The 15475-nt window shown below is 49.5% G+C and overlaps 2 protein-coding genes across 3 annotated transcripts in view; both read right to left on the bottom strand.

The window, feature by feature from the left end:
- Positions 1–2205: 2205 nt before the first annotated feature.
- Positions 2206–8339, bottom strand: ZFP36L2 (ZFP36 ring finger protein like 2). The gene is made up of 2 exons (XM_059841166.1): positions 8061–8339; positions 2206–7529 (listed from the first exon to the last, which is right to left on the bottom strand). The coding sequence occupies exons 1-2, from the start codon at positions 8109–8111 to the stop codon at positions 6117–6119; spliced, it is 1464 nt and encodes a 487-aa protein (XP_059697149.1). The 5' UTR covers positions 8112–8339; the 3' UTR covers positions 2206–6116.
- A 3374-nt stretch (positions 8340–11713) lies between these two features.
- The window catches only part of THADA (THADA armadillo repeat containing), a 152811-nt gene continuing 149049 nt past the window's right edge, over positions 11714–15475 (bottom strand). For both annotated transcript variants that reach the window (XM_059841162.1, XM_059841163.1), the window contains exons 37-38: positions 14226–14392; positions 11714–13066 (exon numbers count right to left, since the gene is read on the bottom strand). In XM_059841162.1, the coding sequence (XP_059697145.1) occupies positions 12728–13066; positions 14226–14392 (506 nt within the window). In that variant the 3' untranslated portion in view covers positions 11714–12727. The remainder of the gene's footprint in view (positions 13067–14225; positions 14393–15475) is intronic.

Below are 15475 nucleotides of genomic sequence, written 5' to 3' on the forward strand. Positions count from 1 at the left end.
ATTTTAATAAAGGAATTAGACCTATTAACCAATGTTCTTTAGTACATGTGCTGCAAAACTCACACAACCTGCTAAATCTATGTCAGCTGATGACAAGTGTTCCCTTTAACACTGAGACTTCTCAGAAGATGCTGTGTTTTGCCATATAACCATTGCTTGATTTCCAGTAAACCAAACTATTCAGGGATACAGTCACATTAATCATTAATTAAACTCTGTGTTGAAATGAGCCTTCCCTTAAATGCTGGTGTGTGTTCAAATGGCACAAAAAGCACTCAAGGTTCGTGTGAGTGATTTATACCCACCAATATAAAAAAGCAGGTCTAACATGGGCACAGCAAGAATTTCCCAAAGAACTACATGGAAACAATGTTTCTCCCAACAAAACAAATCTATACAGGACAAGGAATAAACCAATTCAGCAGCTTGGTGGGGAGACACCTTGTCCTCCATCCCATCATTCCTGCCTCTGTCCAGGATGTGGGGCTCTTCCTCCTCCTCCTCCTCCTCCCTTGCACCAGCTCTGAAAATCATCAGACTCCTGACCGACCCACTTCAATTCCACTCCAGGAGAAAACATCAGGTTATTTTCTGCCTGGTTAATAAAATGCATCAACACCCAGGCAAATGTGGCAAGCAAGAGAGCTGGCTGGGGGCGAGGGGACATTCTGGTGGCAGTGGACAGAGCACCCAGCCATCCTGGGCCATGTGGTGTGAACAGGGTGCCAGGATGCTCTCCGAGAGCAGCCTGAGCTGGCTCAGGGAATGGGTCAGAAAGGGCCAGGGAGGAACAGAGTGGAGAAACTGCTACATCACCTTGAGTAAGCAACTTTCATCCCAATGCCTCACTTACTTCTTCAGCAGACGAGCACTCAGGTCCCTGGCTGTGGTCATTCAGGATATTCCTGCCCCTCTCTGGACTGGTACCAACCTGCTGCACACTTGGCAAAGGGAAGAGGTAACTGTAGTTCAGATGCAATAAAGAGAGAAGTCCAGTATCTTCACCTTAAAACTGTGAGGATCTGAGTTTAAGCTGAAGGGTCAGAAAATTAGGTTTCAGTTTTCAGAGTTAATGTGCTGCTGAGGTCTGTAGGCTCAGCAGGCAAAACCTGAAATGTCCTGTCTTATTAATGACAGAGCACCACTGCCTGAAGCTCCTTCAAATAATAATCACACTCAAGGTCAGCAAGAAGAGACAGACTACACAGCTGAAAATATATAGTGGAAGTCCTTTAGCTTTAATGCTATAGTAGCAAAAGGAAAAAAATAAAAGCACATTTTGGACATAACTTAAATCTCAATCCTTTGAAAACGAGGTTATCAAATGCACCCTTTCTTTGAAAAAATCACAGCTGCACACCTAATGATGGGATGGGGTGGGGGCAGTAAATGGAAGGAGGGAAATAGCTTCTTTTTCAAAGTAATGCGGAGTTGCACTGGACATTTAAATGATGCTCCAGAAAAAGGCTCCCCTCCCACCTGTGTATTAACCCCTGGTTTGCTGCCTTCAGCAGTACAGCAGAGAGGAGCCAGCTGCCGATCAGCTCCACCTGCGGCCACCAGCTCCTCCTGTGGCCACCAGCTCCTCCCCCCGGCCACCAGCTCCTCCCCTGGCCACCTGCCCTTGTGGACGAGTGACACAGCCCGTTCTGCATGCCCAGGCTCTATGCCTGAAATGAAGGGAACCCTGGGTTTACAGTGGAATCAGCCCATGCTTCAACCAGGATGCAGCTGGTGAGGAGCAGCATCCCTCTGCTCCACGGCACTCTGCTGGGAGTGTGTTTGGTGGTGTGCAATCCCTCCACTCAACAGGAGTCACAGCACTCCACAGGCAAGCTGAGAAAAGCCAAACAAACAAAAAAGCCCCAAGAAACTGAGAGGATCAGGGGTAAAAAAATCAAAACTACTAATTCAATAAATTTGAAAATCCCCTAATGATCATACCAAACCATTTTAAATCAATCCCTATTTCGAGACCTATACCATTACATCAGTTTCTACCAGTTTAAGACTCTGACACAATTCCCTTCAGACTATAAAATAAAACAAACATGCAAGCCTCAGTCCTAACCAATGATTAGTAAAGGCCCCATTTTCCAGACATTTAAAGTAATTTTAAGTGCTCCAACAATTAAGAGAGGTCACAACTCTGATGGGCAACAGCAGAAACCTTAGAGTTCCTTCTTAACACAAAGCTCTTGAAAAAAAAAAAACATTTTATTTTTTACACAGTATTAATCGATTTATTGCAATGTATCAGAAAGTTCTGAATGGCCTGACCAGCTTTACACGCCTTGCTGAATTTTGAAATGAAAGCAAGAGAACATTTGCTTAAGTCAACAACATAAGTCACCAGTTTAAAGGTTAACACTTGATTGTGCAGCACAAGAAACAGACGCTTTATCTTCCCAGTTCAAGGACTCCTGGATTTCTGAACAGCGGAACTGCGAGGGGCCAGGCTGCAGCACACTCTGAGACACACACAGAGCAGGGTGCAGCACAGAGGGCCCCTTGGGCAGGGAGCAGCTTGGGCCCAGCTGTCCCCACTCACTGGCATGCCAGCAGCCAGCTGGGGGACACCGCTGGGCCATCACCCCTCCTGTCCTGGCAGCAACTTTTCAACACACAGAACACTGGCACTGACACCAGCACGGTTGTGATTCATGTGGGGCAGCTGCTCTAAAGCTTCCAGAGCTCCTCTTCCAGCCAGGAGACACCAAAGCCAAGCCCAGCACCCTCACCAAGATGCCGTTCAACCAACAGAAAACCACAGGAAGGTGGAAGTACTGCACTGTTCCCAGATAAGGGAAATATAGAAAATAAATAAGGTCCTTATCTACTGTGGCAAGAAAAAGGCAGGCTCAGGGGAGTGGGTGGGTGAGTGAGAGAAGCAAAAACTGTACCTAGAGAAGAAAGAAAATCTGAAATTAAATGAGGCATGCACTCCTTATATATGCAGTTTTAGTGTGAAAATTAATCTCAAAATCCCAAGAGTGAGTTAAGACATCAGCTTAAGACACCGGTCAAACCAACAGCCACTCTCTGTTCCTCCAAAATACTGGCATGAGCCTGCTCCTTGCAGCCAGAGCATCTGTACCAGGGATGCCTGGGGAAGGACCCATCAATGCTCAGTGCCACTGTGCAGACAGCAACAAAAAGAAGTTTGATCAGAAATCAGTCTAGGAATCAAAGGGAGCAATTCTGAGCCAAAATGTCAGACTGGATCCATTAAAAAAAAGGTGATTGCTGTAGCCGGGCTGTGTTGTCATACATTGCTTACGTTTGTTTTAATTTTAAACTAAGTGTCAGTCCAAGGTTTGTTACACAAACATATGGCACTGGTATTACATTCTATCTTGTATTTATAGAAAGTGCTGTGGAGGCCCAGGCAGCGCAGAAATGCCATAATGTTAACAACATTTATTATTAGTATGACAAAAGAACAAAAATAAGCTGGTAGAAATCGTGACTTAAAAGTTTAAGGGACTGACTGGAATAGGGTGCCAAACTGTGGAGATATTAGCTAAAATTCTTCCAGTATTAATGCTCACACAGTCCCCAGGCTGCCAAGTATTTAGTTATATAAATACAGCCTGGAAAAGGTAATTTGTTTAAAACCCAAGCCCTGAAAACTGATTAGCACATTTAATGCTAGCCCGATTAACACAGATATGCCCTCAGCTGGGTGATGGGAGCATTGAGGCAGAAGTCCGCATTCCTGTGAGTGAAGAGGAACAAAGCTTTTGGGACAAAGGGTAAACCTTAATTATGGCTTTTTATTACCCAAACTGCCATTTCCTCCTTACCCCAAACAAGGCAGGAAGGCTAATGGCACATTCACATAGCCCCATAAGCGATGTGATTGATAAATGCCACTGCTTGATTTTTCCACTCCAGCTGTTACACTAGAAGCAGCAGAGGCTTGATTCTCCATCCTCTTAAAAATAATAATAATTTTTTTAAAAATTAAAAAAAAAAAAAGGGAAAAAAGAAAAGCAAAGCAGGATACAGTACACCGCTGACATTCCCGAACCTTCTGGAAGCATTTATTAACTTTGGCCACCGACCAGCGAGGGCTGCAGGAGCGGCCTGGAGTGGCAGTGCAAACTGGTTAATCTGTAGCCAGACATATCTGTGATTGGGGGGTGGTGGTGTTTAGCAATACTCCTGCCTGGCAGCCAGGGCTTCAGCACTTGGAAGGGTTACTGGGGTTGTTGATTTTTTTTTTTTTCCAAAAAATTTTATTGGGAGAACTACAAAACATTTACAGTACAAAGTTTACAGTCTCACATAATCTGTAGTGAACTGACTCCCGAAAAATATATTACAACTCAAGTTGACTTATCCTTTAGTTACATTCAAAACATACTTCTGTTAAAGTAGTCCAAAAGAGTACATAGTGCTCAATCTGTACCTATGTACAAACAAAACTAAGCTACTGCTCATTCATCCACCGTCCAGGAAACTTTTGGAAAACTCCCAACTTTCTACATAAGGAAAAAAAAAAATTACAGGTTTTGGAATTTAATAAACAAGATATGTTCCTGTATTATAGAAAGTTTCAGATCCAAAGATGGCCTCTGTTCTTATAAAATAGAGTGGTGAAATTTTGCTGTACTTAAAACCCATCCCTACATTCAAATTATCTCAAGCATTAGGAAAAATACTTATTTGGTTGAGAGATATTTAAGGCAAGAGTGGACCCTCGAGAAGGCACTGTGAGACATAATACTGGGACCCCCAATTATTGCTACATACTTTGAGACTATATCACAGTGTGATTCGTGGAGTTAGGCAACAAAAATACTTTTTGGTTATTTTTAACAAGTCTGAATTAGATTTGCCACTTTGAAGTCTGATTGCTAAGTCAGTCTTTTTTCTTCTTTCTCTCGTTTTTCAACTCGGACGGGCTATAACCATTTACATTCTAAAAAAAACCCCATAGAAATTCCGCAAACTACTTCCACAGCATCGAGACCGATTTCTATAAAGAAACCATGCAATCTTTCAGATTTACGTAAACAAAGAAAGAAATTAATGAAATAAATATTACATACCATCTCTTAAATTAAGAATTTTACTCATTTACAATAAAATAACCAAGTGAAAGTTACAAAAAGGCATATATTACTGTGAAAAGAACACACTCCACATTTTGCCGATTAATAATGAAAATCATAATTTAACATAATAAAAGAATATATATCTATTGCTTTTCATCATACCCGATAAATACAGTATGAACAAATTACCAATGTATACTTTTCACAAGATAATAAATAAGTTAAATAGTTTCATATTGAGTTGTGTGCAGTGACTCATACATGCAATCAACTCAAACAGCTAAAAAAAAATTTAAAAAATCAGCAGTTATTCTCCAACAATTACAAACTAAACTCAGTTGAGTGCTTCCAAATAAAGCAACAACAAAAAATTGTTCTAAAAGCCAAACATCCACTAAGTGGTGGCAATGGAACCAATATTAAACTTTGGAATGAAGGTTTTAGCATTTGTTATAATAATAATATATAGATATATATAAAAAAGAAGGTTGTTATCAAGGCATATTCTTGGCAGGATGTTGGATTTTTCTTTTTTTTTTTTTTCCTAAAAAAAAAGCTTATAGGTTTAGTATGTTCTGTGTTTTTATTTGAACTGGATTGAAAGACAAACTAGTTTGTAACTTTTTTTCTGGGTGTCTGCAGGATTGGAGGAGCTGGGCTGGCGAACCGGCGCTCCCCGGATTGTTTGTTGCTTTCTGGTGCTGTCTTTTCTAATGCTGTTTTTTTTTATTTTTCGAACACAGATGGAATGGCTGCTGCTGGTGCGTATCATAACTTGTCTCCAAAGAACGACAACAACAAAAAAACCCCGAAACAAAAATCCCCTTCTTCCAAGGTCTCTCTATAAAAATAGGTTTGTTCAGTTCGTGTCATTTGCCCTTTTTTGCAAAATGCTTTGTTTCTCGTTTTGTTCAGCTCTCGGTGTATAGATAGATAGATATATAAAATAAAACCAACCAAAAATAGAGAGGAAGGAGAGGTTTCGCTTTCTTCGTTCGGTAACTTACTTGCAGGGCCGCCGCGGGGCCCCCCCGGCCGCTGCCCCCTCCTCCCTCAGTCGTCGGAGATGGAGAGGCGGCTGAAGATGGGCAGGCGGCGGCCCGAGTCCAGGCTGGGCGACTCGGAGCCGCTGAGGGAGCCGGAGCTGAGAGAGCCGCTCAGGTAACTCTCCCGGTCGGAGAGCGAGTCCGGCGGGCTGGGCGGCGCGTCAAAGACGGGCGACTCGGAGAGGCGGCGGAGGGGCTGGAAGCTGAAGGGCGGCGAGGCGGGGGGCGGCGGGCAGGCCCCGCCGGGCGGCGGCGGCTGCTGCTGGCAGCGGTAATAGGCGGCGGCGGCCGCGGCCGCGGCGGCGGCAGCGGCGAAGTTCTGGGTGTGGAGGGCGAGGGGGGCGATGAGGCTGCCCAGCTCCTGCCCCGAGAAGGCGAAAGCGTTGTTGGCGCAGGGCGGCGAGAGCAGCTCCTCGCAGTAGGAGGCGGAGGCGGGCGGCGGCGGCGTGCGCGAACCGCCGGGGCTCTCCAGCAGGGCGGCGTCCAGGCGGCCACCGGGCGGCGGCGGCGGCGGGGCGGTGCCGTGGGGGTGCGGGGGGTGATGGTGGTGGTGGTGGGCGGAGAAGCCGGAGAAGCTCAGGCTGTGGTGCAGCTTGGGCCGCTCGCCGCCGCCGCCGCGCGGGTGCCCGAAGCCGCCGCCGCCCAGCGGGTGCTCGCGGGGGGCGAAGGCGCGGAGGTCGCCGGTGCTGCCGGCGGGGTGCGGGGCCGCGTGGTGCGGGTGGTGGTGCGGCCCGGCCGCGGCGGCGGGCGGGGGGGCGGCCGTGCCCCCGCCGGGCGCCGGGCGGCGCTCGTCGGCGTTGTGGATGAAGTGGCAGCGCGGGCCGTAGGGGCAGAAGCCGATGGTGTGGAAGGTGCGGCAGAGCTCGGTCTTGTACTTGGGGTGGCGGGTGAGGCTGCGCAGCTCGTGGAAGCCGTGAGCGAACTGGCACTTCTCGCCGTACTTGCAGGCACCGCTCTCCTCGAAGGGGCGGCACAGCTCCGTCTTGTAGCGCGTCGAGTTGATGGGGGCCCCGCCGCCGCCGGAGCCGCTCCCCTTGCCTGCCGCCTGCTGCTGCTGCTGAAGCTGCTGCATGAGATGCTGGCTGCGCTCGCCGTTCTCGCTGAAGGAGCGGTCCCGGAACTTGTTCTCCTTGTTGAGCAGGGCCGTGGGGCTGCTGCTGCCGCCGCCTCCGCCGGAGCCCGTCTCCTTCAGATTGCCGAACGAGGAGGAGGAGGACGACGACGACGAAGACGAGGATGTGGAAGAAGAGCTGGAGCCGGTAGGGCTGGGGAACTTGGAGCCGCCGGCCAGCGCCGTCAGGTTGCTGGTCGAGTGCCGCCGCAGGAAGCCCGGCGCGAAGCTGGAGCTGGGAGGGGTCACCGGGGTCCCCACGGCTTTCTTGTCCAGCATGCTGCTGAGGTTGGTCAGGGACTTCTCCGTCTGCCGGGGCGGGGAGAGGGGAGGGGGTGGGGGAGACAGCGGGAGAGAGAGAGGGTGTTGCGGGTGACCGCCTGCCCACGGCCACGGCTCCCCACCGCCGCGGGAGTCGAGGCGGGGGTCGCGCCGGCCGACCGCCCCGCAAAGCGGGTCTGCCGGTAGCGCCGGCGGGGCAGGACAGCGCCGGGGAGAAGCCCCCGCGCCAACTCTGCTGCATTCGCAACTTTTTTCAAAAGTTCCTCCTAGCAGCGCAACATGCGGGCAGGGGCTGCAGGGCGGCCCGGCTCCCCCGCGGCTACAGGACCAGCCCTCCCCGAACGCGGCCGTCGGGAGGCCATGGGGCGGCATTCTGGGGCTCGCAGCCTTGCGTCAGCCGCTGTCCCCGGCCGGCTGTCAGACCGTGACCCGCCCGCAGAGCCCGGCCCGGCACGGGCCTCCCGCCCCGCCGCGCTGCCCCGGTAGCCCGGAGCGTCGCTCTGCACATGGCGGCAGCGGCAGACCGCGTCCCGCCCAGCCAAACGCGCTCTTCCCTACCTTGCACAAGAAGTCAATGTCGTAGAAGGCAGATAAAAGTGTCGTCGACATTTCTAGATCCTGTAATGGTCGGATATACAGGAAGGACCGAAAGATCCCGCTCTCCTCGGAGGGTTTGGAAAAGCCACGACTAAATAGGAGAGGGCCGTCTGCTTGAGATCCGAAACGGTCCCGACTCCTTCCCGGCGGGACGGCGGGTGCCGGGCCGAGGCGGCGACGGCGGCTGCACAGCAGCGGGCGAACTGCGGGAACTCGGCGGCTCCCCGCGCAGCTCCCATATAAACGCGGCCGCCGCTGGTCGTGGGGGCGGTGCCGCGCTCCGCCCGCCCCGCTCCAGCTCGCCGGGCCCGCCCTGCTCCAGCCCACCGGCCGGGCCGCCCCGAGTCTTACAGAGGGCGCTGGCAGCGGCGGCGGGGCAGGTTCGTGGGGAGCGCCTGTGCTGCAGTGCGCCCGCAGCGCGGGCGGGACGAGGCGGGGGGAGCGGGGAACCAGCCGAGGCAGCGCTTACGGCGCCCTACGGGCTCGGCCCCTGTGGAGCGCCCCTCGTCTCCCCGACGCCTCCGCGTTGCCGCTGCCCGCGCCCCCGGCCGCGTCCCCGGCCGGGTGGCGGCTGCTACCGAGTGCAGGACGCGCGGGATCGCGGGAGAGGCGCGGCAGCGCCGGGGACACTTCTTCCCCGCGCCCCGCCGAAAATAAACTTTTGCCACGTAATTGCTTGAAACAAAGGTCGGGACCGCGCTGCCCCGGTGCGGCTGGCGGGACGGGGCCGGGCACGGGTTGCGCGCCCGGCCGCTTCTGCCTTCTTTTCGGGGACCTCGGGTTTGGCGCTCACTTTCTTTCTGAAGTTTGAGAGAGGTTGGCGGCCAGGCGAGGAGGCATTATTCTCGCAGCGGCCTGACAGATAAACTACCCCCCACCTAACCCCGTCTGCATCTCCTTCCCGCGCCCCGCACCCCTCCCACGTCTCTCTTCCACGTTCGGCCCCTTCCTTCCTCATCCCCGCCAAGGTCCTGTGAGACCCATCGAGTCCCCCGGCCGCCGCCTTAGGTGCCCGCCCCACCGCCGGGCGGCTGGCGAAGGCAGCGGCCGGTCCCCGCGGCGGGGCGCCCTCCCGGGACCGAGCCGGCCGCCGGCCAAGGCGGGCCGGGAGCCGCCGTGCAAAACACCCCCGCCACCCCCCCGCGCCGATAAGGCCGCGCAAACACGACGTGGGAACGGCGGCGGCGGCTCTTTTGCACCCCTGTCCTCTCCCGCGTTTGCTCGGCCCCGGGACAAATGGAAAGGAGAACAGTGGCGGACGGACGTGTAAAGTTTTATGGCTGCTAAAGCCAGCAGAGGCGTTTGATCCTCTTTAGCTTCCGAGCCGGGATAGCAGTCCCGCGCACTCCAAGGGAGCAAACCCGACCACGTCAGCAGGAGCGCGGCGCTGTGCAAACACATTTGCAAAGGAAAGAAACCTCGGGCTGGGGGGCAGGGGTGTCACAGAGCCCCTCGACACGGGTTTCGCACTCGCCCCCCCGCTGCCCAGCGGCTCACGCGCTCCTTTCCTTCCTCCCCTCGTCCTCCACCTCCCACGCCGCTGCGGGAGGGAAGCCGCGGGCGGGACCCAGGCCGGACCCTGCCACCGCCCGTGAGCCGTCACCCACGGCCGGACGAGCCCGGAAACGGGGATCGAAATCTCCCGGGAAAGACGAGGAGCTTGGCGGTGGAAAGCCCAAACCTCGCTCCCTCCCGTGCCCCGGTAGTCCCCTGGGGCCCGTCCCCCGCTCGGCGAGCGCTGCTGGACTCGGCTGGGCAGGCTCCTGGCCCCGTTCCCGGCCCCGCTCCCGTCCCCGGCCCCTCCCGCTGCCCGCCGGCCGGCGGGGACGTGCCGCCCCCCAGCGGCAGCCGGCTCCTCCGCCCAGCGGTGCCGGGACACATCCCACGTTCCTGCTCCTTCCCCTCCTCCCGCCCTGCCGGGGGCCACAGCTCCCGTCCCGGCGACAGGCGCTACCCCGTATACGGGGAGCCGGCGGAACGCGTATCGCTTCCCATAACCTTCTCCGGGGTCGGTCGGAGTCGCCTCCGCACTGACCCGAGTTCAAACTCTTCCTCCTCCCACACAACTCTGCGATGGAAACATCACCTCGGAGCTGATCCTGCCCGCCAGACAACCGGGGGAAGAGTTTACTGTGACAATCATGCACGGATCAATGTGTCAACGCCATTGGGAGGAATACTTTGATAAATTGACTTTGATCAAACACACGGCCGATAAGTGCTCTGGCATCAGGTTTTGCTAACTCTCTCCTGCAATCGCTCCTCGGGGTCTAAAGGTTCTTCATTGAGTAGTTACACAGTAACCCATGATCAGCACCGTGTGGTGAAATGTATGTGCACTGATATAATTCCTATTTGCTCTCTTATAAACCCAAGCAGGATGACAGAGGTTCCAGTTGTGTCTTAAAACCACAATAAGGAAGACCGAGTTTTCGAGCTGTTTGGTAACTGATTAACCAAGTCCTCAAGGCTTCGCCAATTTTATGGTCACTGTGGGTCTATTACTGTGCTGTCACCTGGCTGCATTTATCGATTTGCCAGTATCAAATATATATGCATATGCATTTTAAATTCTACCCACTTAAAAAAGAAGCCAATGTTACTAGATAGTCTTATGCTACCCACTGACATGAGCAAGGTCTCAAGAACTTTACAGTGATTTTGATATATACAAAGTTCTTTTTGTTTCCTACTACAGAAGCTGTTGCCACACTAGTTCAGAAATGATGGAAAGATGTGGCAGAATCAGCAGCTGTTAATTAATTTTACAGGTCTTGACTATTTTTTTAAGAGTGGCTTCCAGACACAATCCGGGCCATTCTTTCCCCAGGAGCTCAAACCAGATGTATACAAATTAATTTTTATCCTAATTCACAGCATGGCTCATTAAGTTGGATAGCGAGCGTTCTGTGAAACACAATTTCAGATTCCAACATTTCTCTTTTGCCTATTGAAGCCTCAAGTTTCACCACAAATTACTTCTTATATAAGTAACCCTGAATCCTGGAAACTTGTAGCAAATACTAAACATTTAGTCCTAAATGCTGTTTGTTGGGGTTTCTTTAAGTGATGACTCTGCGCAGTGTTCAGATGTCCACTGGACCCAACTCGGCAGCTTAGCTGTATTTACAGCAGAGTATTTAAACTCAAGAGAGCAGCAATGGGCTATGGGGCACCGCAGCGCCCAGCACTGCGAGCAGCGCCGGCCCAAGCCTTACCCTGCCCGGGCTGAGCCCGATCCCGGCACTCCGGGAGCTCGATCCCGACCCCGATCCCCATCCCGATCCCGTCCTGGCTGGAGCGCGGGCCCGGCCCGTGCGCGGCGGTACTGCGGCGCCACCTGGCGGCTGCGCGGCGCACCCGCCGAGCCGGGCCTGGCCGCAGGACGAGCGCTCGGGCAGTACCCGGGCGTCACCGAGATTTGAGGCTAAACTGCGCTCAGACACCATCAGGTGAAGAGGCTGAATGCAACCAGGCGTTCATCGGACGTGTTCTTCTTCCAAGGACACCAAAATGACGGCGTACAGGGCCGCACATCCGTGTTGTGGCGGGCCGAACCACACCACAACCACACGTCCAGTCACAGCCCTCGGCTATGGGAAGGTAACACAACCTTTTCACATTACTATTTATTTTTGATGTCTCATTTTCATACCGAAACCCAATTCCAGTTCGCAGAAAGAAACCATTCGGTGCACAACAAGCTTTTTTGTGCTTTAGACACAGCAAGACCCTAGAGCATTCAGAACAGTCCCTAGAGCTGCCCCGCCTGGTGAGAGAGAGCATTTCCCAGCAGCGAGGGCTGCAGCACAGAAACACCTCTGCAACCCTTCCAGGGGCCCTCCCGCTCCTCGGCTGGACCTCGCTTTCCTGGCCTGCTTGCAGGGCAAGGTATTTGAAGTAAAGATGGAACTGTTTCGTTTGCAGTGGAACAGCTGCTTCATTTTGAACACAGCAAGTCTTCATTTTAGAGCCATTTTATGAAAGCAGTTATTATTTAAAGGAGAAAAGAGGCATGCAGAAATCTAACTAGTGCTGTTTAAAGGTGCAAAACAAGGTTACTACCAAAGTGAAAATCCTTGTCTTCCTCCAGAGGAAAATGCAGTAAATTTTAAAATATACTCTAAAAATTGCCATAAACAAAGAAGTCACGGTTTGTTTTTCTATTAGAAACATAAAGGTTTTTTAAAAAGCATAATAATTTCATAAGTCACATGCTACATCTTGAAATGAGACCAAAAAAATAATTTTTCTAGGTATTAAGATACAGGAGGTAAAAATGTGGAACAAAACATAACAGAACCACAGGTGGCCTGCACCTGGATGAATGGAAAATATTAAGTTTAGCTGCTTTACTTCCTACAGTAGCTGTAATAAACAATGTTCATCTGAATGAAATTAGCAAATGCATTTAAAAGGAAAGTCTTCCACTGCACGTCCCATTTAAAAAAAAAAATCAATGCACAATTAATCAATACAAAAAATGTAGTCCAAGCCTGAATACTGAAGGTACTGCAGGTTTCCTGAAGTCATCACAGCAATCCCTGATTCCTTGAACATTGCTGGAATACAGTCTCCCTGCCCATCCAGTAATCTGTGCAGCTCCCTGAGGATGAAGTTTTAGTAATTTACTTTTCCAGACTTTCATTTTTGCAAGTGTCATCAGGCTTCAGCAGATTTAATATTTTAAGACAGACTGATATTCTCTCCTTTTGAATAGCCAGTCTTGTGAATTCTGGAGTTCTGGAAAACTCTGGAACTGGAGGTAGAGCTCCAAGAAGGTGTTCAATGCAGTGGGCTTGGTCCAGTGCTATTCTTGATAGATGATTAAGTTCCCCATGATCTGGTAAGGTGAGGTGAGTCACTGATACAAGATGTAAAAGGTGCTTACTCAGTTGTCTCACATGAGTCAGCTTCTCTGCCCAAAAATTCACTTCTCCTTTATCAAACAGGGAATCATCTTCTTCCTAAACAAAAAGAAAACCAACAATGATTAGAAAATGACTTGTGGTTTGATAACAACGAGAAAATAATAAAAGATATGAAAAAGGATATATATAGAAGTGATGACTGAGATTGTCATAGAACAGCTTTTTATACTAAAAATCAAGGTAAACATTCATATGCCTTTTCTTAAAGGTTTGGGAAAACACAGTAAAAAGGTTCCTACTTTGCCAAAGAAATTTTACCTTCAAAGATGAGGCAGTTATGGCACAAGTCTTGGGAAATAGTGGAAGTAAATAGCAGCCCTAATCCTTCACATATGCTTGCCTTCCCCTGTGAAACAGTATTATATTTCACAAAGACCTCTGTAAGCATTATGGTAATTTGCTATATCATGGAGCTTTTTGACTGGATTAAACAAAAACTGCATCAGTGAAACATCGGAAATGCACACCTAAACTACAGACTTAAGAAAAGATTCATGACATATTTCATGGGTCATATTAACTGCCAACAAACTTCTCCAGGATGTAGCTGCTCCTGCTCCTTCCGGTTTACCTTCCAGCATTATTTTGACTTTTCCAGTCTTTTCAAGGCAAAAAGAACACAGTGTATTTATACAGTAACAGCTTTCACAGAACCACTGTGGCAAAGCTTTACAGAAACAATCCTGAAGTCAATGACTGATGTAAGCAAGACTGTTTCATGTGTAATGCAGAACCAGTCACATGGATGACGGCATAAAGTTACCAAATATTTAAATGCCATCTCCGGGAAAGCCAGCATTGGTAGAACACTGGTCCTGAATGTCCAGATGTGCCTAGCACCCCCAAGAGCAGTTTAAATTCAAGGGAAGCCATCATCTGCAGCAATACTGAATGTAATTACATTACAGTCTCAGAATGTTTCAGTCGACAATGCCTTGTGAAGTAACTCTTGATTTATTTCAATGTTTGCTTATTGATCTCTTTAATTTTATGCTGGTATTACCAGGAAACAGACATAAAATTCTTTTCATTCTAAATAATATGCATGTGACTTCTTTAAAAGACTGTAAATCAGTTAATACTGCAGTAGCAATTATCAGGTTTCATCAGATGAGACATTTCATTCTATTCCTACCACAAGACTGCAGAACTGTAGTGCTTCTAACATGCTATAGCAACTGCTTGTTAAAATTACCAGGGCAGAAGTCTCCCCATCTCTTTGCAGGTCACTGTCTCCCAAAAGCCACTCCAGAAGGATTGGGACACCAGCATGGATCTCCCCCCACCGCTGGAGCAGCTCACACACTATGCCAAAGGCTAAATCCAGGGCCATTGGAGCATTCACTATCCTAAATACAAACTCTGTTGAGAGAAAATATGTGTAAGAATATAGAGCAAGACCACAAACATTTTCAAATAAAATCAGCACAAAAATGATTTCTTGAAAACAGATGCTGAACTTACACAAACGCATGCAGAATGATAAATCATACTGCAAATAAATTAGATGGGTGTTAACTTCTGTGCCACTTGGGGCCTTCACTCAATTCCAGAATAATACATGAAGCCACTGAAAATGCTGATGCTTTATTTTTTTTCTCTCCTGCCCATGTAGTGACATTTATTAATCTGGGTTTAAATATACATATATGTCTCTTAGAAACATCTCCACACAGTCCTGTCACTATTACATGGTGACTATTTTTGCCAAACAACAGCTATGCCTTAGATCTCATGTAACATTTTCAGTGGAACTCAAAACCTACAACACATGATATGTTTTTAAAGGGCTGGAATATAAAATGAGTAATTATTCAGTGTGTAATCTCTTTATATATAATAAGATATACATATACACACACACATGTAAGAGAGATCAGGCACGAAGACAGGCTTAGAAAAGATGTTTGAGAAGGGAAAGGCAGACACTGTTTATGACCCCCATCACAGAGCTATATTTATACAGGTTTTGGCATCATGCCAGAGCTGTACACAAAGCTATCATCCACACAGTATTTCTTCCCTTAACTTCCTGACTGCTCTCATTTGGGGAGATGCTGATCTAACTCTCTGGGTCCTAGGGCTGCTTTTGATAACAAAGTATATAAAAATGCCACAAGTCCTGTGTTTCCACAGGTAGGAGTTTCTCCACTTGTAATTATAATGCAATTTTTTTTTTCTTTTTAAAAGGGCTGCAGGAAGAGGACCAGAAGAGAAGAGTTAGTGGACAAGCCTCTTTAAAATCCCTATTACTGTAAAAAGGATTTTGGCAAAATTAATCCATGTCCACAGTCACCAGCAAACTGAAAAATGTTCACTGAATAGTCTAAGTAGTGGTACATAAGGACATGCCATTCTTCAAGGCTGTAATCTGGGAGCAGACAACACAGCAGAGTCAGAAGTTGGTAAGAATCTATACAGATATGGAAGGCACACCTTACTTTT

This window comes from Haemorhous mexicanus, chromosome 3 (assembly GCF_027477595.1).
Source record: "Haemorhous mexicanus isolate bHaeMex1 chromosome 3, bHaeMex1.pri, whole genome shotgun sequence".
Classification (NCBI taxonomy): domain Eukaryota; kingdom Metazoa; phylum Chordata; class Aves; order Passeriformes; family Fringillidae; genus Haemorhous; species Haemorhous mexicanus.